This window comes from Kwoniella shandongensis, chromosome 10, assembly GCF_008629635.2.
Source record: "Kwoniella shandongensis chromosome 10, complete sequence".
In the NCBI taxonomy this organism is placed as follows: Eukaryota; Fungi; Basidiomycota; class Tremellomycetes; order Tremellales; family Cryptococcaceae; genus Kwoniella; species Kwoniella shandongensis.
Genome location: NC_089296.1, coordinates 1,241,265 through 1,259,849, shown reverse-complemented (window position 1 = coordinate 1,259,849; position 18,585 = coordinate 1,241,265). Strand labels below are relative to the sequence as shown.

The window sequence follows — 18,585 nt, the reverse complement described above, 5'->3', positions numbered from 1 at the left end:
CCTACCGCGCTCGTTCAGAATAGAAACGAAAAGCAGTAACTAATACAACATCACGTCAACGTCCGACCACCTCTCCTTTCTGCCCACGACCTCGCTTCTTCCGACCCACGTCTCACGCTGACCCTCAACAAAACAGGGATAGGTACCGTCAACATCAACAATAAAAACAAAAACCCATAACGCGGATTACCGCTCAGATCTGAGATGAGTCCGACGACAGTAGGACCAAGGAAAGAAGCGGATTTGTCGGTAAAGGAGAATAGTGCGAAGAATGTCGATTCGTGGCCCTGCAAGACACGAGCGTGATCATGAGATTAGTCATGACACAGGGGAAGTGTGAGGGACGACTTACGGGCGGAATGAGTTCCGAGTAAACCGTTCTCGAATAGCTGAGGAATGGACCAAAGATCTGCGAACCGAGAGAATATTCACTTATCAGCATAAAGTTCAAATCGACGTCACAGATTCGATCAAAATACCGTCCCGTCTCAACTTACCAAACCAAAGTATATCGCAAAGACATACATCTCCCCTTCAGACCTCAATCCTCCGAAAGGAAGTACTAGACCCAACGACGCATAGAGCGGTATCAAAGCCGCCATCATCACTCCGATTAGCAAGATCTGATGATTCGTCACTAGTCTTCCACCGTGGTTAGTGGAAAGGTGTCGTTGATATCTCGGTACGAGGATCGACGATATCATTGCGCTGAATTGGACGAGGACGCCGATGACCATGATTTTGGGCGGGGACATGTTGAGGACAGAAGCGGCGTAAAGGATGGCGACGTATGTAGTGGTGTGGAATCCTACGTAGCGGAGAGGGACAGATCGCTCTTCATTTCAATAACAAATTCGAATTCTCTAGATTCAAAGGCTCGACTCACCGTCCGAGAGGAACATCCATGCCACCAAGAATGTATACAGATTGGGCAACTGTCTCACCTCAACAGGAGTGATCATCCTCCCAATCTTCTTCCAAGCCTCTTTTATGCTCTTCAAGTTCACATCATTCCCTGCCACTTTCTCTCCGTCCGGTAGACCTAACCAACTCGGGATCGTAAAGACGGCCCACCATATCCCCGATAAACCAATAGCGAGACGAAGAGCGAACGTCGTACCTCCTAACAGCGAGATAGGAACGAAGAGAGCTAGAAGTACAGATACGCCTGAGAAGAATCCGATAGCAGTGGATGTCGATGATAATCTCGATGTGGTGAGAGATAACAACGTTTCGTAATGTGTTTTCTTATCAGTCGATTTGTTGATTGCTCGTATTTGAGTTTCAGCTTCGGCTTGAGCTAAATCTTCAGTTGATATCGCTCGAATTGCAGGAATTAATTGAGGTGGTAACAGACTCGTTCCTTCGTCACTGAGGGGCCCTTCCCCTTCGTCCCCTTCCTCTTCTTCACTTGCATTGAGCTGTTCCTTCCAAGCTTTTTGAACATCCTCATCTTCTCTTGCTAGGTCTCTCAAGAAACCATTACTGCACAGTAGACCACAGGTATAAGTGACATTCCCGATCACGTTGAGGAAAGCTGCCATCAACGGGGTCCAAGTATGCGGTGTAGTGGGGAAGAATAGGAAGAGTATACCGGATATTGACCCGATATAAGCAAATGCGAGAAGGAGTCGTTTACGCCAATAAGCTGGAAACATATAATTTCGTCAATACGTACGCGTGTGTTAAGATGATGAGGAGGCCAAAGTATGAGCTCACATGAATCGGCAAGAGGTCCAACGGAAATGATACATATTGCCTGAGTAGCGGTAGCCACGGATTTGACATACATACTACCCAATCCCAACCGAACACATCACCAGTCAGCTCGAGAAGTCCCGACGATGTGCGTGCGCAGTTTCGTAAACGAGCTGGCTCACCTGAAAGAAGCGGTATCTACCCATCTTCCTAGTATATGGGCTTTACATATCCTATCCACCCCGTCTGAAGGAGTTCCGTTGATCACACATCGTTCAACAAGCTCGGGTGCGTAGTATCCCACTTCTCGGGCCATCTCTGCGAGTCATTTCAGCACATCAGTACAACTCCACTGTGCCAGTGCAATTCAGATCTGGGAGTGAGAACATACGTTCCAATGTGATGGGAAGGAAGATCGCCTAGAGGCGCTACTTGTCAGCTAAAGGAAGGAGGTTGTGATTGAGTAAATGCAGTTCACATACCAATGCGCTCGAGGCAAATACCTCTGCTGCGAAAGCATAGAAATACCACGCTCTCACATGTGGATGAGGCATCTTGCTCTTCACCATCGCGTCGTCGAGTATCTGGCTGTCTGGCTGTCTGGCTATCTGCTCTTTCCTGACGACATGAGCAAAGATCAGATGTTGGAACAGACTTTATACAATGACAAACGCGTTTCATTAAGCAATCCTCAATCCGGTCGCTCGGATACTCGGATACTCGGATACTCGGTCAAAGCGCAGGCACGTGCGGTGGAGGTCCGCTCGACGCCGAGACTATTCTCCTTGAAACATCAATTGGCACAGATACACACACACACACACACACATCATCGTCATCATCAAGCGAGCACAAGAAACAACATACATGTACATGTCAATTCCCGTATCCTTCTTCTTGCCTAGCCCCTCCCCCGCAAAAAGCCAAACAAAAACTACAGCACCCGGGATTCCCAAGTGGTCCCCCACCTTGGTACTAACCGAGCGATACCCAGCTTAGCTGCGCAGATCAGACGGGATGCGGCGTTTTCTAGGTTCTATGGCCGTAGATATAAATAGAAATATCAGGGCTGATTGATCGTGCACGGACATTGTTGCACACACGCTTTGACTAACTGTGTGTGTGTGTGTGATCGATGATCGGTGATCAGATTGAAACCCTGCGAGGTCAATGCGTTTGATGGTATTCTATTCTCTTAATTCCCCGACAGTGATCTGGACGCTTTGCGAGAAATGATTTTATCCCCCTTGGTTGGATATCTTGTGCTTTGGGGGAAAGATATGCTCTGACCAAATTGCGAAGCCCACTTTTTCACATGATGAAGGGACACTGCTAATGGATGACCGCGGAGGATATCTTGGTATTTCGTCTGAATCTCTCAATTCGAGGACATACAGCTCGGGCAGCTCCACTGTCGTCCACCTGCGTTCTATCACAAAGGTAAGAATCCAGTTCGCACAGATAGGTTGGTCCTGGAAAACGCCATTGAGCCTGAACCACTTCATCTGGAGTAAGCTTCCCGCCCAGACGGTAGGACACGAAACCGCATGGTCCCACACGGCGCCTAGAATCGAATATCTGATGCATCGCATATCAATGGAGGGGTATATAAACACTGCGTTACTTTGTACTTCTTTCTTATTTGAACCTTTGTCCTCTTATTACCTACAATGCTCTTCGCCCTGTGGGCACTTAGGGTTCGCCAACTCCCACCGAACGCCATTCCTCGATCACGCATCTAAACATAGCGTTTGTCAGTCTCACTATCGCCTGAGGATCATTCGACCAGCACTCACAATACGAGTTACCCGCCTGGGCGTAGTTCATAGCAGACAACTCATCTTCCGAGAATTTGTCTTGGTACTTTTCGTGCGTCCGCTTGAATGACTGTTGCAGTACCATCAGCGACACATGCCTAATTTTTGAGAAGTGGTCTGAGGTCACTCACAGCAACACAAGACCGAATAGTAGTGGAGATGGGAGCTGGGTCCGATGACCTTGGTGCGAGGACATCGGCGAGTAGTTTGGCTACACCAGCGACTGTCAGCACTTGTCTTGGCGCGCGTAGTACAAGAGCGACCGCTTACGAATGAACTTCGGAACAGTATAAGGGAACGCTTCCACTCTGAAAGATGGTCCAAACACGTCAGCCAGCCGTTCCAACGTTCCACGTGGGACAGTGTGATACTCACAAAGCAGTAGCACCCAGAACAGCCCCGTGAAGCTGAACTAATTTCGCCTGATACTCTGGATTGACCTGTCCTGGTGCATCTCGTCGTTTTGGCAAGACTGTAGACTTGATCTCACGAGCGAAGCGGTCCTAAGCGTTCAAGTGTTGCTTAGCACAATTGAGGTGGTGAACCGTACAAGGTAGTACTCACTTTGAGAACAACTACCATTGCTCGTTGAGAGCATCTCAAGAAGCCGCTCAGAGTGCTGTTTCGGCAATGTCAGTTGACCTAGATCGCGCTGTAGCAGTCGAAGAGCAACTCACGCAGATGCCATCTCTCTCACTTCAGTATTAGGATCCCTCAAACAGGCAGAAACAGCCTAAATGAACAAATCAGCACAGAGATTCTTGCTCCTCTGTCATAAACGCTTCTTACGAATCATTACACTTACGTCGAGACACTTGGCCTTTAAAGGTTCAGACAACAGAGCGAGGTTTCGGAAGTAGACCAAACTCAACACTGGCATACTGTGCATCTTCGTTCTCCACGACTACAGAGACAAAAAAGGTCAGCTTTTATCCGGCGGATCCACAATGACGTCTCACTCACCGAAGAATTCTGCAAGATCGATATCAACTTCTCCATCAGCGGCTCTATGAGATCTAAAGCTGGTGTGATAGACGTGATGACAGCTAGCAAGCGTCCAGAGGTTCTTTGCAAGTCGACATTGTCATTAAGGTCGCGAAGTTCGAAGATCTCGGGCAGGATAGGGATGATGTATGGGAAAGCGGCAACAGCATGGACATCCGACAATTCCACGGACAACCAGCTCAGAGCTAGGAGTGAACAGGTACGAATCAGTCATCCACGATGGCCTTTCAGGACATGCACAACTTACCAGTCAAAGCCGCCGTGTCATGTGTTGACAAAACTGCTTTGGGTCCATGAGGTCGCTCCTTCTTCCATTCCGGCAATGAGTCGATAATCTGTTGCAATTGAGGCACGAACAAACCGCTTCGAATGTGCATGAGGTCTTTTTCGTCGTTTGGATCATTCAAGATCTCGGCAGTCAACGCCGCAGCGGAAGGATAGGAAGGGTAGAACTACAAGACAGCTTATTAGCAACATTCGGGGTGTCACGGGACACCAAAGTCTAGCTCACCTTGAGCTGATCGATGGCATTCAACACGGACGCTATCAGTCCCCTGACTTCTGCGTATGGGCAAGCGATAGAATCAAAATATAGCTTGACAAAGTCGTCTGCCCAGGCATTGAATCGCCATTGAAGACATCGGATGACAGAGCGAGCGAGCTGTACTCGTCGCGCCACTATGATCAAAGCAGTGTTAGCATACAAAGTCACAGTATTTGGAACATGAATCTGGGATAACTTACGATCGAACGCTGAACCAGCTTGGAAATCGGCGTTCAAAGCCATATTGATACAGAAGTCCACCAAAGGTTTAAACCTTCTCGGATCTTGGTCGCAAAGCACGTATTCGACCGAGATATCCCAACACCTTCCGACGAAAATCCATCAGCTACCTGGGTCGAGGCATAACCAGGAAGTCTGGCATGACCCATAACTTACTTGGTCGTGTCATGCCTGATAATTCCGAACAATTCAGGCAATTTGCCCTCAAACCAATCCCAGAACTCCTTCCTATCTTTACCGCTCCACTCTATCGATCCTCTCAGCAAACCGGCCAAGAATTCCCACATCGCCCTCATCTTGTGTCGGTCGTATACCTTTGTGCTGTCCATCTCGGCGAGGTAAGCTTCAACGATGGGTCTTAACGAGTGGAAGACCGGTGTTCCGAAGAGTTGAGCGAGGGCGAGGACGAAATCGATATGAGTCGCAGAAGGATAGTTGCGTTCACTTTCTTGCGCCCAGTGGTCGGCAATCTGTCACGGTCGCAAAAAATGAGCGCCGCCCTTTCTTTGCATCATGCCAACACCAAGACTCACCTTTTGCCACCAGCCTTCACCGCTTATAGATGCGGCGATCATCTCCTTCACCGGCAAGCTGCCCTCTTCGACAGGAAAAATCGGCTCATCCCACTTCGATAATCTGGTAACCTCAATCGTCTTTCCCCATGCCAGCCATCCCGTGTGTACTCTATCCTGTAGAACTGCTTTGGATTCGTCCTCTGGCAAGGGCTCCTTGAAAGAGGCGAGATACTTCTCAGTGAATGCGCGTGAAGTGTCCGTGAGTTCAATCTCGGTCGTGAACGCGTCGATAGGCTCTTCGAGGAACAGGAGTTCTTCTGAGCCTTGGCAGAGGGATCGGAGAGCAACGTGGAAGAGCAGTCGAGTTGTTCCGCTGTTCACACCATGATTGTTAGCAACGTCTTTGATAGCACATTTGATTACTCACACTGTGCCGTAATCCCTGATTCGCGGGTGGGGGTTCTGAACGTTGCCAACGAAGAACTTGGCCAATCTCAGATCCGTTGGCAAGTCTCTTCTCATGACGGACAGCAAGAATCTCGAGGCCGAAAGAACGTATCTCCAGTTCAGTTGCGGGTTCTCGGCGATCTCGATGACTCGGTTGACGAACAGATCCCACTGCTCGTTTTGCTGAGCGAGACGATCAACCGTTCCTTGGTGTATGCTTTCGACTAACTCTGCACTGGGCTTGTACGCGAGTGTAGATACCAAATTGTCCGCTGCTGCATGCACTCGTTCCGTTCGGATGTTCATGTCAAATGACACCGGTTCTTTGATGCGGGAAATCAACTCGTCGGTAGCTTTTGATACTAGGGCTTGCACCGAAGCCTTGTTCTCGTGATGCGCACCCAACAGACCTTCCGTAAGCTGCAGAAGCTGACGCCAGTCCTTGGCAATCCGATGAAGACCGATGTGGTTGTATCGTAGCACGTACAGCGCGCCCTTCATGATATCGGGGTCGGTACCGGATTTCAGAGCATCGAACAGTGTGGGGAAGCACAGGACCCAAACACCTCGGTAGAGCTTGGCGATCGTATCAAGGGTGCTTTGAGCTGATCGACGCACTCTGACGAATGGTGAAAGACAGAAGTCCAGCATGTTCGATATGAGCTTGTCGTCCAAGGCAGATCGTTGTCGATAGTATGCCAAGGTTGTTAATCGATTTTGGTGGTGTACTGAAGCTGCAGCCAGGAAGATTGTTCTATGATGTTTCCTCTGGCTTTCGTACATCTTCTTCGTAGCCATCATGCCTGAGTAGGCGGTTTGTGCATTCGAGAACTGCTTTGATCTGACTCCGTAGGCCGTGAGGAAGGTACCAATGGTCGTGACAACAAGCTTGACACCCTCGACGGAGTTGTCGGATTGACCCGCAGTCCTCATTGCACTTGCCGCTCGATGCAGTGTCTCACCGACGCGTTCTCGGAAGGCTGCGACATGCTGATAACGTGGATCATCTGGATTGGTCAGGATGAGACCGGACTTGTAGGGTGGAAGCAGCGTCAAGAGTTCCTTGGGCAGATGACTATGAGGTACGCCGAGTTAGTAGTTACAAACGGTGAGCAGGACCGACTCACGAAGGCGCCTTCTGACCTCCGACTTTGCGTGACTCCACTTCTGCAATAAGGTTATAAGTACCCCTGAGGACTTTGTCGACCACGTTGAGTGATCGACAGAACTCGTTAATCCACACTTTGTCTCCGTATGCGCTTTCATCGAGGAGTTTATTGAGGGTGGAAACAGCATCGTCCGCCAATCCGATGATGTCAAATGCCATTTGTATATCGTCGGCAGATGGAACCCTCCACTCGGGCTTAACTTCACTTGAGCGGTGTAGCTTTCCCCAATATAATGTATGGTTGAATTTGAAGTCTGTGTAGGGATCCGCGTCAGATTTTCCTCGCTCGCACAGGTCTATGCGAAACACCCACCTTCACTTTGGATGATTTCTTCATTCAACATCCGCATCTCCTTGAAGTAGATCGACGTCAACGAGCTGACGGACTTTTCGATGATTTTCCCCGTCCACTGCCAACCTCGTTCGGACAAAGTCGAATCTATCATGATCTTCAGGAGTTCGATGTATTGGCCTCGTATTTCTTTGTCGGACAACTGTCAAACCCGCCCAGAGTCAGCCTGTACAGAACGACGGAACTTTTTCCACCACTTACGATGACACGTCCAGGAATAAGCATTCCGATCAAGATGGACTGCCACCAATGCAACGCCGCATCTGCAGGAAGCGGGATCGAAGTCGTCGTCGTCCTCAAGGATGAGGCACCGGATTTTAGCTCATTAATGATCCTCTGTCGACAGATGGGGAACAGCTTCGCGAAAACCTTTGGTGCATTGGCCGAGGCAAGGTTTCGGACCAATTCCCCAACAGCATCCACAGCGTTGGCCCGACAGGTGGTGGTAGTGTACTCGACGATCTGTTCAAGAACAGCATCGAAGAGCTTGTCGTCTAGGGCCGCGAAGACGCCTCCACAAGTATGCTATGGAAGTAGTCAGCGATCTGTCCCCACATAGATACAGATTAAAAAGCACTGACCAAGACACTTTGTAGAGTCATTTGTTCTGTCTTTCCACCCGCTCTGCCAGACTTCCCGCCCTCTTCCGGCAAGTTGGAGAAAAGCAGAAGAACTCGACCGAGGAATTCTGGCACCCAATCTCGGAATGCAGAAGTCGCGAATCGTACTCTGCCGTTGACTTCCTCCGGGCTCAGATCTTCCATCTCTTGTTGAGCCGGGTCATTCGGGTCGTCGTCTACTCGCGGTCTTGGGACAGCTCGCACTGATCTTGGTCCAGGTCTGACCTCGTTTGACTCATCGACGTCAGAGATATCGGCCATGTGAATGAAGTCGACCATGTTGGAGATGGCCATACATGACAGACCGGTCTTGGCGGGATCGTTGAGGTCGATACCAGGAAGCAGAAGAGCAAATATGTCGGCGATATACATTCCACCTAATCTCCAGATCTGGCGAGCAGAGAGGGGTTGGGATAGTGCAGCGAGCGCGTATGTCACTGCAGGCGTTCGTTGCGTCTGAGGGGGGACCCTTAGCTTATGGATTTCACACACGCGGCATCGGAGCTCACCTCTTCGAGGCCTTGTAATGAAGGCACAGCTCGCTCCATCATCGCAGGCAGGACCAAGTCCGGCTCCAACATGGACAGCTTTTTGAGCGCACCAATTGCTGGTCCAACAGAGTTCATGTCCTGCGCGGGTCATATTCAGCTAAGTCTATATGCTGATTCGAAGGGGAGACCTACCTTGTTGAACATGGCGGTCAGAGCCAAAGGTCGAAGGCACAAAACGAATTCGCGTTTTATTGACGGCGTCAACCTCCAGGCGACAGGTGTTTTGCAATCTGGCTCTTCCTCCGACTTCCACCTTTCGACGAAGTTGCTGGCCAGGTGGTTCAAGAAGGTGGTAAGGAAGGCAGACCAATGACCGGAGTTGCTGGGATGGAAGAACTGAACGTATCGTCGATTAAGTTTAGGTTTGAGCCACTTGGTATAAGCTACTCACTGTCTCACAACTTGTCAACAGTCTTGATAGATGATCCAGCGCCTTGCTTCCCGCCAAATATTTCTTGTTCTCTTCACTCTTCTGCCCAGCTACTGCTAAGCTATCGCTGCTTCCAGTCCTCGAAAGATGGTTTCCATTCTGTAATCTCGAGATCGCTGCAGATACTGGAGCTGGCGTAGCAGTTCCTGGTGTCGCATATCCTGAAGGAGTGGCAACGAAGGCAGAGTCTTCTGACATGCAGAATATAATCGTCTCGGCGAGACTTTGTACTCGGTCGATGGGTTTTTTAGCATCGAGAACCTTCTTACTCGCCCGACCGTCGGCCATCGTGACCGACATCGAGTTTTGTGAAGCGATACTACCACCAACGGGGACATCTTAAGGAGAAGTCAGCCATACCACAGGGCAAGGTTGCAGCGTTGAGAAGAACTCACTGAGCGATCGAAGACACTTTGACATCAGGAATTCGAACTCTTGGTCGGTGAAGATACCGACATCCTTCCTAATGCCTCGCCAGCTAGGATCCGCTAATTCTTCCTCCTCGGGAAGAAGACTAGGTTTGGCCCAATAGTTGACGCCATCTTCATCCTCCTCAATTTCCCCAGCGACTTCCAGTTGTCTAATCTTGTGATTTCGCAATCTTCTTCGCAGAGTCGGATTGTTTGCTTGTTCTTCTGTTGTGTTGAATGTCCCTCGAGGTATCTTATCGATCAAGGATGGATCCGACTTGCCAGGATTCACGTGAGCGATTGCCAACTGGCCCATAAGGTCAGAAGCTTGATCGTCCCACAGACCACTGTTCAATCCCTGCCACAGCCGGAATACTGCGCCGGATTAGTTCACCTCTCATATGTCCAGACCGACTAACTCACTCAACGGTAACCACTTCTGACAATGGGTGATGGGGAGGAAGTGAACCAAGAAAGCCTGGGTGGCAAGAATCGAGTCCATAGAGGGTTCAAGTTTCGGAACGATAGCTTCTAACATTTCATCGACATCTCCGGGGTGGAAAAATCGTTGAGCAGATTCAGCGACATTGAGGAAAAGAGGAGCGAGGTTGACAGAGTGTCGAGCGAGCTTGTTGGGATGTGGGAAGAGTTCGTAATAAAGAGCATCGTAGAGGGGTCGCCACGGGATTCTGAAATCGTAGATGTTGATCGATCGATCGCTACGTATACATGTCAGCATACCACTGGTTTATAGCAATCTGCTCTGGACCTACCCGATAAGATTGATGAACTGATTGCCAGCATCTTCGATGAATGAAGCAGAAAGTCCAGGTACAACTGCAATACAGAGTGAGCTACCAATCGAAACGATCCAAGCAGGGAATGGGCTGATACTCACATAGTAGTTCATAGTACAGGAATATCAACCTGATCTTGATTTCCCTCTTCATTGGGTAGCCCATACTTATCCAGCTGCATATCCCGTCAGCGTTTTGTCCTAAGACTGATGAGTCAAGCTCAGCTCACATAGACAATGCAGAGTCCCACACCCGGAAGCCCATGCCAAACTCCCTTGCCTTGACGCACTCTACCATCCGACAACATATGAGGTCTAGCTTATCGTCCATTTCGGCGAGCGTCTCCACCTCGTAGGGGAGCGACAGGGGAAGTCCGAGACATGATAGACGAGGATCGTCCGGCTGTAGAGGAGAAGAGGGAGCACCGGGTCGAAGTGATGAAAGAGTAGAGAGCAGTGCAGTGACGTTTGCTATCAGCGGCGATCCTGTCAGGCATAGCACATACCAGACTTACGTCGTCTAGCTTCCTCGATTCACCTCCCTTCTGGTAGGCTTCTCCTAATCTATTCGGCACCGCTGCGGGCCATGTTTCCGCCATTGCCACCTCAAAGTCTTCCTCGTCTTCCGCTATGTCTCAGAGTCAGCTCTGTTCATTTCGCAGTATATCGTCGTTTCCATCCAGCTACTCGCGAAACTTACAGTCGTTCAGGTCTTCTTCGAGCTTTGCAATCTCCTCCTCGATATCGTAATCCTCTTCCTCGTAGTACTCGTCGTCGTAAGAGAACGCCCCGGACTCTGCTGTGGCTTGACTGCCGTACGAGGGACGAGTGTTGACTTTGGGATCAGTCAAAGGGTGTTTGCCGCCTGTGGACGAGGAGAAAGTGAGCCTAATAGCTCGTGAATGTCTGAAGCGGTTTCGAAGAAGTAGCTTACGCCTAGCCTTGATTGTTCGTTTATGAGCAACCGCTTCAATGTACTTTGGTACTGCACCTAAAATTGAACGATGACCTAGTGAGGTTGACGTCTGATCAAAGGTCACCGCCATATGCCCAAGCTTCGCAGATAACGGTTGTTGTCGAAAGAGAAAAGCCGTTTCTCGTCAGATCGGTGGGGATAATAAGACACAGCTGCTGAGCGCTCAGATATGTCTACGTGTGTGTGTGTGTCGTGTATGTCCTCGTCCACTTGCGTGTCGTATGTGATCTACGCTTCTGATTACACTGGATGATGCATGATCTCTCGGACGCTTGGAAAGCGGAGGTGGTCTCTTGTATATATGATGCATGTCAGTCGCGTGGCAAGGAGAGTGATCTCATCTCCGTGCTCAAGGGATATATGTGTGTGTGTATGACGTGGATTTTATCATTGGTAAAGAGAAAACCTGAACCTGGAATTATTTGTGATAATGTAAAACCTAGCCGAATTTCAGTCTTGTCCAAAGCTGCAACTTTACAAACGACGACCATTACTGCTGCTGCTGCATCACACATTATCCAACTCTGCACAACCATCGACAAGGGTCAGAGGCATAGCTTTCAACAACACAGCCGTAGAACGACAGATCTCGGCACGACTTACAACCTCGTCCGACATAGCGGATCACCAAACTACAAAACTTTAGCCTGCTACTTCATCCTTCTCCGCCATGCTTGTCCTTACCGAGACCGCTGTCGGTTTCGTCGTCTTCAAGCTCAGCAGTGATGCCAAGATCGACTCAAAAGACCTTTGGAAGGAATTTGAAACACCTGAGGGTGCCAACAAGGCGTATGTCATAGTCATATGACTGTAGGGTTGTTTCGTCGCTAACGCTGCTGTCGCTCTTTCCTTAGGCTTAAGGTGCAAGCTATCCAGAGATTCACTTCCACCGCTTCCGCCGTTGAAGACCTCACTGCCATTCAAGATGGTCGATTGACCGATTCTTTGTCGAAATTCTTGGTTGATGCTGTTGGAGGTGCTGGAGAAGCGGATGGAGAAAAGAAGAAGAAGAAGAAGAAGCTTGAGGAGATGCTCGTCGTTTCAGACCCAAAACTTGGTGAGTGCAAACTAAACTGTGCTGCATCCGTCAATGATCTGACACTTCTCTGTGATCAGCCTCTACCATCAAATCTACTCTTTCTATTCCTGTGCTCTCCGACTCCTCCACCCAAGACTTGTACCGAGGTATTCGACAACAACTGGCTTCTCTGCTTGGTGGCGTTGACCAGAAGGATCTCAACACCATGTCTCTCGGTCTTGGTCACTCCCTTTCTCGATTCAAGCTCAAGTTCTCCACCGACAAGGTCGACACCATGGTCATCCAAGCTATTGCCCTTTTAGACGACCTTGACAAAGAGATCAACATCTACTCCATGAGGACCAAGGTGAGCATCGAGTTCATCGCTTGACGGAACATCCTGCTAATGAAGCGTAGGAATGGTACGGATGGCACTTCCCCGAAATGGCCAAGATTATCGTCGACAACCTCGCCTATGCCCGAGTTGTCAAGGCTATGGGTATGTGTGGTTCATCCTGTTCCCAGATAACATCGCTGATTGTTGTACATGATTAGGTTTCCGAACCAACGCCGTGAATACTTCTTTCGAGCTCATCCTTCCCGAGGACCTCGAAGCTACCATCAAGGCTGCTGCCGAGCTTTCTATGGGTACCGAGATCTCTGACTCCGACATGGCCCACATCCACTCCCTTTGTGACCAAGTCATCTCCATTACCGAATACCGAACTCAGCTTTCCGAATACCTTCGAAATCGTATGCAAGCGATTGCTCCCAACCTCACTGCCCTTGTTGGTGAACTGGTCGGTGCTAGATTGATCAGTCACGCGGGATCTTTGATGAACTTGGCCAAGCACCCGGCATCTACTGTCCAGATTCTCGGTGCCGAGAAGGCTCTGTTCAGAGCGCTCAAGACCAAGCACGATACGCCCAAGTACGGTTTGATCTACCACGTGAGTACAATGAAATGGCACCGATTCACATGCTGGTTGCTGATCTTTCAACGCAGGCATCACTCATTGGTCAAGCACCTCAAAAATTGAAGGGAAAGATGGCTCGTATGGTTGCTACAAAGGCTGCTCTTTCTATCCGTGTCGATGCCCTTTCGGATGCCGACTCTCGATCCGATGCCGCTGCCGCCGAAGTCGGTATTACCAACCGAGTCAAGCTCGAATCCCGTCTACGTGCTCTCGAACATCAAGCTGGTATCCAGTCCGTCCGAAAGGTCACTTCTGGTGTCAACGGTCGTCAACAACCCCGATTCGAGATGTCTGGCGCGACTGGATCATATAACTCTGCTACCGACGCATTGCCTCTTGACAGCGTGAACGGAATGTTGCCGACTCAACCCCCAGCAGCCGTCAAGCAAGCCGTCGAGGCTGTGTTGGAGGTCAAGGAGGAGAAGAGAGCTGAGAAGGCTCAAGAGGGCAAGGAGGACAAGAAGGACAAGAAGAAGAAGCGAAAGAGTGAAGTCGCCGATGTGACCATGGAGGTGGACGGCGATGAATCAATGGTAGCTGGTGAGACCAAGGAAGAGCGAAGAGCGAGAAAAGAGGCCAAGAAGGCTGTAAGTTGGAATACATCCTTGTCACCCATTGCAGAATAGATCACTGATGAGTTGTTTGATTATCAGGCCAAGGCAGCTAAGAAGGCAGCTGAGGACGGTGAGGGAGAGAAGAAGTCCAAGAAGAGAAGGGCAGACGACGATGAGCCAGAGACCAACGGAGCTGTCGCGCCTGCCGACGGAGAAAAGAAGAAGAAGAAGAAGAAGCGAGAGTCAGAGGCTTAAGCCCTCTGCTGAGTTTCCTTCTTTCAACTTTACACCTAGACCAACTCAATCATTTCGCCAACCTTTTTTGTGGTCCGCACCTTGTCTTCTAGTCAATTTCATCTTGAGAGCACTTTGATCTGTGACTTTCAGTATCTGTATGCACGATAATACCCCGGGACAAATGTTGCGTTTTTTTTTGTGCAGATACAACCTACACGGTCATCATGCATCTGTGTTCAACCACTTGGTGGTTTCAAGAAGTAGAGCATCCTTCTCGTCATCCTATACTCTTTCCGGCCGAGAGAGTCGAAGTGGTGAGTACCGAAACAGTTTCTGCATCTAATAATTTCTGTGCCTCACCCTTTGGGACTGTCGCCAGGCTACGCATATGCATAGGTACTAGTCGAGGTCGTGAACATAGATCAAGTTCGTGCCAAAAAGGCCTATCGAACTAGTCTCGACACCTGTTCCGCCCGGTCTGGTAGTGGTGCACAGCTCCCTTTCATCCCACCAACGTAGTACAGCAGATCACGAACTCTTGTATATCCGTCGCCGGCACCGCTACCACACCGCGCTTTCTTCTCCATCATCCTCCAAGCTGAGGCATGTTGGCTGTCGGTCAGACCGACGACAGCGTTTACTCTGTAGCCCTTTTCTTCCCACAAGTCTATCACTTCCAAACTTGTTCCGCAAAGCACCCATCTCCCAGCCAGCTTTGATCATCCACTACCTCTCCCGACGTGACGTCGAGCATGAATAGACGCATTGGGATATCCCTCGGTGGGGGGGGTCTCCATACTGTTCCGGCTCAGTCTTTCTCGAATAGTACTCGCGAAAGCATTCCCTTGTCCTTCCCAATTTCCTCCACTGCTTTCTTCAAAGGAGGGTGCAGCGCCTTTCGGCTTCTTGCTTTTAGCACTGGCATAGATCTCCCGCCATGCCGTGGGGACAATGATCGTAACTCCTCCTCCTGCCCTTACTCCTCGAAGGCGCTCCTCCAGTCGCGAGTATGGCTCGCCTTCGTCGGCGGTCGACCAATGAGTTCCAGGATCAAACTGGCGTTGGGGAAATAGAGATTGTTAACCTTTTCTGTCGAAGACTGATCTAGCAGTCTGGACAACTCTTCCTGGTTAGGTATACAGACAAAATCACGAGTGTGGACGCGATTCGATGGCGTCGCTTGTGAATTCGCGCATGATCAAGCTCACGTCGCCAGCTTGGACACGGAATTTAGCGCAGACCCAAACAGTTCGGCCTAATAGACTTGTCTCCAAATGCGGACCATCAAGGTGAGCTACGTGGTACCGCCCTGTGGATGAACTTCCTCTACCGTGGATCGGTCGCAGCACCCCTGACATTGACATCTATCTCCGTCTGATGGGCCGAACCAAAGACACCAATCCGTTTGTCAGGACGGGCAAAGACGATCCAAAACGGAGCTGCACTAGTACGGGAACGTGGTCGGCAATTTCTCGTTGACGCTCAGACTAGTGGACGAGGGTGAGTGATCAAAGCCATGTATGAGATGGGCACAATCGAGTTGACGTTGGGCGTCAATCGACCAGGCTCTTCGTCCCTGAAAAAGATCAGCGACTCCCCCTCCATACGGATGGACAGCCCTTGACCAGCTGGACTGGATCGGATATGTCCAACTTCCTTCAATCCTTGATCAGGCTTGCTACGACGCGGAAAAGCGTTTCGAACCAGAATTCACAGCTTATCTGCGAGAGCAGCAGAACATTAAGGGAGAAACGGGGGGCAACTGGTATCTTGTTACTTGACCAGATCCTGAATTGTTCTGTTCAAGTCTGAATCAGCCTGAATGTACATGGCGTCACGGTATGGTAAAGGTTAGTTTGACTCTACCACAGTGAAACAATGGCGCTGATTGATCGATCGGTCAACAAGACCAACATAAGGGCGCCTCTGCCAAAGTATATAAAGCGAAATCTCAGCAAACGACTTAGGCGTCAATCCACTCAAGAGCTATACCGAGAACATTCTTTCCTTCCCACAATGGTCATCAGCGGACTGCATCTTCCTCTTGGCGACATGAAAGCATTGAGTGGCGAAAACCTGTGGAGATGCAGCTTCTTGACTGGACGCACTCCCGACTCCGAATACAATCAATCGCTCGAATCCGTCGTAGGAGACCGTTCCCTCCAAGCGGAGAAGAGGGCAGCGATCAAGCTGGAACAAAAGGTTGCAGCGGCGAAAAGGCAAGCTCGCGAGATGTATGGTCTGATTGCGGATGACACATCAGCGCGTACAGCCGACAGCAGCTATATGAGGATTCTACATGCTGAGGAATACGAGAGAGAATGGGGTCATCAACGCCAAGAGATTCTCGCTGTCGATAAGTTCCATTGTTAGGCGATCCTACTGTCTGCTGTACTGTACATATTATTCACGTTTGCTTATAGTTTCCAATGTACATATCCTGCATTTCATGATAACGATTCAAATGTGCCAAATGCTTCGTCTGTTTCCGGTGGTGGAGGTCCGAGGTGGAGGTTGGTGCGAGAGAACATGCTCGAACCGTGGTCCACTTCACTTAATACCTATACATAAGCTATTACAATACTCAAAGCGTATCTGTACCCTCATCTGAACTATCTACATCATCCCCAGCTGCATTATCAGAACAATGCCCAACACCGTCACTTATTTCGATATCACCATTGGCGATGCTCCAGCCGGGAGACTGACTTTTGAGCTTTTCGACGACGTCGTGCCAAAGGTGAGTGAGCAAATGTGCTACACTACCTCCTGAAACACCCTTACATCATCCATCGCTCCATGGAGTTTATCATTCGCTCAAAAGACTTCTGAGCTGACGTTGTGCTTTCTCCATAGACCACCGAAAACTTCAAACACCTCTGTCTTGGGGACAAGACCAACGCCGCGGGTCGACAACTCGCTTATGCCGGTTCAAGCTTTCACAGATGTATAAAGGGGTTCATGCTCCAAGGTGGTGACTTCACCAGAGGTGATGGTACTGGTGGAGAGTCTATCTATGGCGAGAAGGTAGGTCGCTTGTCATAATGCCAAATCAGAGCAGGTTAGAGCTGATTTTTTCCGATTCACAGTTTGAAGACGAGGCTTTCACCTTGAAGCACGAGAAACCAATGTTGCTCTCTATGGCAAATGCTGGACCTAACACCAACGGTTCTCAATTCTTCATCACCACGTAAGTTATACTCTGTTCCCCTTCTTTCTGTTGCTAGAAATGTGATGGAGCTGACACGATCCTCCATTGACGTGTTATACTAGCGTTCCAACTCCCCATCTTGACGGGAAGCACGTCGTCTTCGGCCGAGTGCGATCGAACCGTGGTCTTGTGAGACATATCGAGTCCATTCCTACCTCTTCCGACAAACCCAATGAGGAAGTAAAGATCTCCGCTGCGGGAGTATTGTCAGAGGAAGAGATCGCTAAGGAGGATGAGGAAAGGAAGAAGGCACAAGAAAGTGCTGCGGGTGAAGATATCTGGGAAGATTATCCTCAAGATGAGGAAGGTGTTGATGCTGAAAAGGCGGACGAGGCTTTGGGCGTAGCCACCAAGCTCAAGGACGTTGGCACAAAGTGAGTATTGACTCCGGTCTGTCCAACTTGGGTGTGTCATGGCTAACTGAATGTTGTCGTTTTCTGCAGAGAATTTAAAGCTGGTCAATTTGCTATCGCTCTCGATAAATACCAAAAAGCACTCCGATATCTCGACGTTCATCCTGTCTTGCCGGATGATGCACCAGCTGAGCAAGTCGAAGCTTTCCGTTCAACGTGAGTATCACTTGTTCGCTACTACTTGTACCAGTGAGAATCTTAGAAGCTGACGGTGTCCAACGCAGTCGTCTCCCCTTGCTCACCAATGCTGCATTGGCCGCACTCAAAATCTCCCCACCAGCCGCCGCCCTCGCCATCTCCTTGACCACTCGCGCACTCACACTTCCCAACCTCACTCCTGCCGAAAAGGGTAAAGCCCTCTACAGACGAGCGCTCGCCGAGATCCAGAAGAAGGATGACGAGGAGGCTGAGAAGGATTTGAAAGCTGCTTTGGAGGCTGTTCCTGGTGATGCTGGAGTGATTAAGGCTTTGAAGGAGGTCGAGGCGAAGAGAAAGGAGAGGAAGGAGAAGGAAAGAAAGGCATTCGCGAAGATGTTCGGTTAAAATGGACGCTGATTAGTAACATGTGGAGGCGAAGAGATATTATGCATTGTCCAAGTATCATGT

At 49.7% G+C, this 18,585-nt stretch overlaps 5 protein-coding genes and 1 non-coding gene across 6 annotated transcripts; 3 read left to right on the top strand and 3 right to left on the bottom strand.

The window, feature by feature from the left end:
* Positions 1 to 50: 50 nt before the first annotated feature.
* On the bottom strand, positions 51 to 2,267 carry CI109_105850 (uncharacterized protein; the record flags this gene model as incomplete). The annotated part of the gene is made up of 8 exons (XM_032006844.2): positions 51 to 287; positions 353 to 409; positions 498 to 808; positions 887 to 1,648; positions 1,720 to 1,793; positions 1,881 to 2,016; positions 2,090 to 2,117; positions 2,181 to 2,267. 8 exons carry the CDS (start codon positions 2,265 to 2,267, stop codon positions 51 to 53), a joined length of 1,692 nt encoding a protein of 563 aa, XP_031858896.2.
* Positions 2,268 to 2,630: 363 nt separating this feature from the next.
* Positions 2,631 to 2,745, bottom strand: CI109_105849. The gene has a single exon (XR_004236757.1). It is a non-coding gene; the product is annotated as a 5S ribosomal RNA (ribosomal RNA).
* A 683-nt stretch (positions 2,746 to 3,428) lies between these two features.
* Positions 3,429 to 11,639, bottom strand: CI109_105848 (uncharacterized protein; the record flags this gene model as incomplete). The annotated part of the gene is made up of 30 exons (XM_065967734.1): positions 3,429 to 3,436; positions 3,495 to 3,585; positions 3,647 to 3,726; positions 3,786 to 3,823; positions 3,891 to 4,018; positions 4,080 to 4,134; positions 4,193 to 4,248; positions 4,321 to 4,419; positions 4,479 to 4,705; positions 4,768 to 4,972; positions 5,032 to 5,198; positions 5,265 to 5,389; positions 5,461 to 5,774; positions 5,838 to 6,192; positions 6,247 to 7,341; positions 7,394 to 7,688; positions 7,748 to 7,928; positions 7,988 to 8,311; positions 8,368 to 8,862; positions 8,916 to 9,035; positions 9,090 to 9,293; positions 9,349 to 9,725; positions 9,783 to 10,172; positions 10,221 to 10,516; positions 10,571 to 10,634; positions 10,696 to 10,769; positions 10,824 to 10,996; positions 11,109 to 11,221; positions 11,294 to 11,458; positions 11,528 to 11,639. The coding sequence occupies 30 exons, from the start codon at positions 11,637 to 11,639 to the stop codon at positions 3,429 to 3,431; spliced, it is 6,426 nt and encodes a 2,141-aa protein (XP_065823806.1).
* A 600-nt stretch (positions 11,640 to 12,239) lies between these two features.
* Positions 12,240 to 14,373, top strand: CI109_105847 (nucleolar protein 58; the record flags this gene model as incomplete). The annotated part of the gene is made up of 7 exons (XM_032006846.1): positions 12,240 to 12,358; positions 12,424 to 12,626; positions 12,686 to 12,954; positions 13,005 to 13,086; positions 13,143 to 13,537; positions 13,594 to 14,151; positions 14,218 to 14,373. The coding sequence occupies 7 exons, from the start codon at positions 12,240 to 12,242 to the stop codon at positions 14,371 to 14,373; spliced, it is 1,782 nt and encodes a 593-aa protein (XP_031858898.1).
* A 1,860-nt stretch (positions 14,374 to 16,233) lies between these two features.
* CI109_105846 (uncharacterized protein) lies at positions 16,234 to 16,728 on the top strand (the record flags this gene model as incomplete). Its single annotated transcript, XM_032006847.2, has 1 exon — positions 16,234 to 16,728. One exon carries the CDS (start codon positions 16,234 to 16,236, stop codon positions 16,726 to 16,728), a length of 495 nt encoding a protein of 164 aa, XP_031858899.2.
* Positions 16,729 to 17,002: 274 nt separating this feature from the next.
* Positions 17,003 to 18,522, top strand: CI109_105845 (peptidyl-prolyl cis-trans isomerase D; the record flags this gene model as incomplete). Its single annotated transcript, XM_032006848.1, has 6 exons — positions 17,003 to 17,095; positions 17,212 to 17,382; positions 17,445 to 17,545; positions 17,629 to 17,940; positions 18,010 to 18,135; positions 18,204 to 18,522. 6 exons carry the CDS (start codon positions 17,003 to 17,005, stop codon positions 18,520 to 18,522), a joined length of 1,122 nt encoding a protein of 373 aa, XP_031858900.1.
* Positions 18,523 to 18,585: the final 63 nt, after the last annotated feature.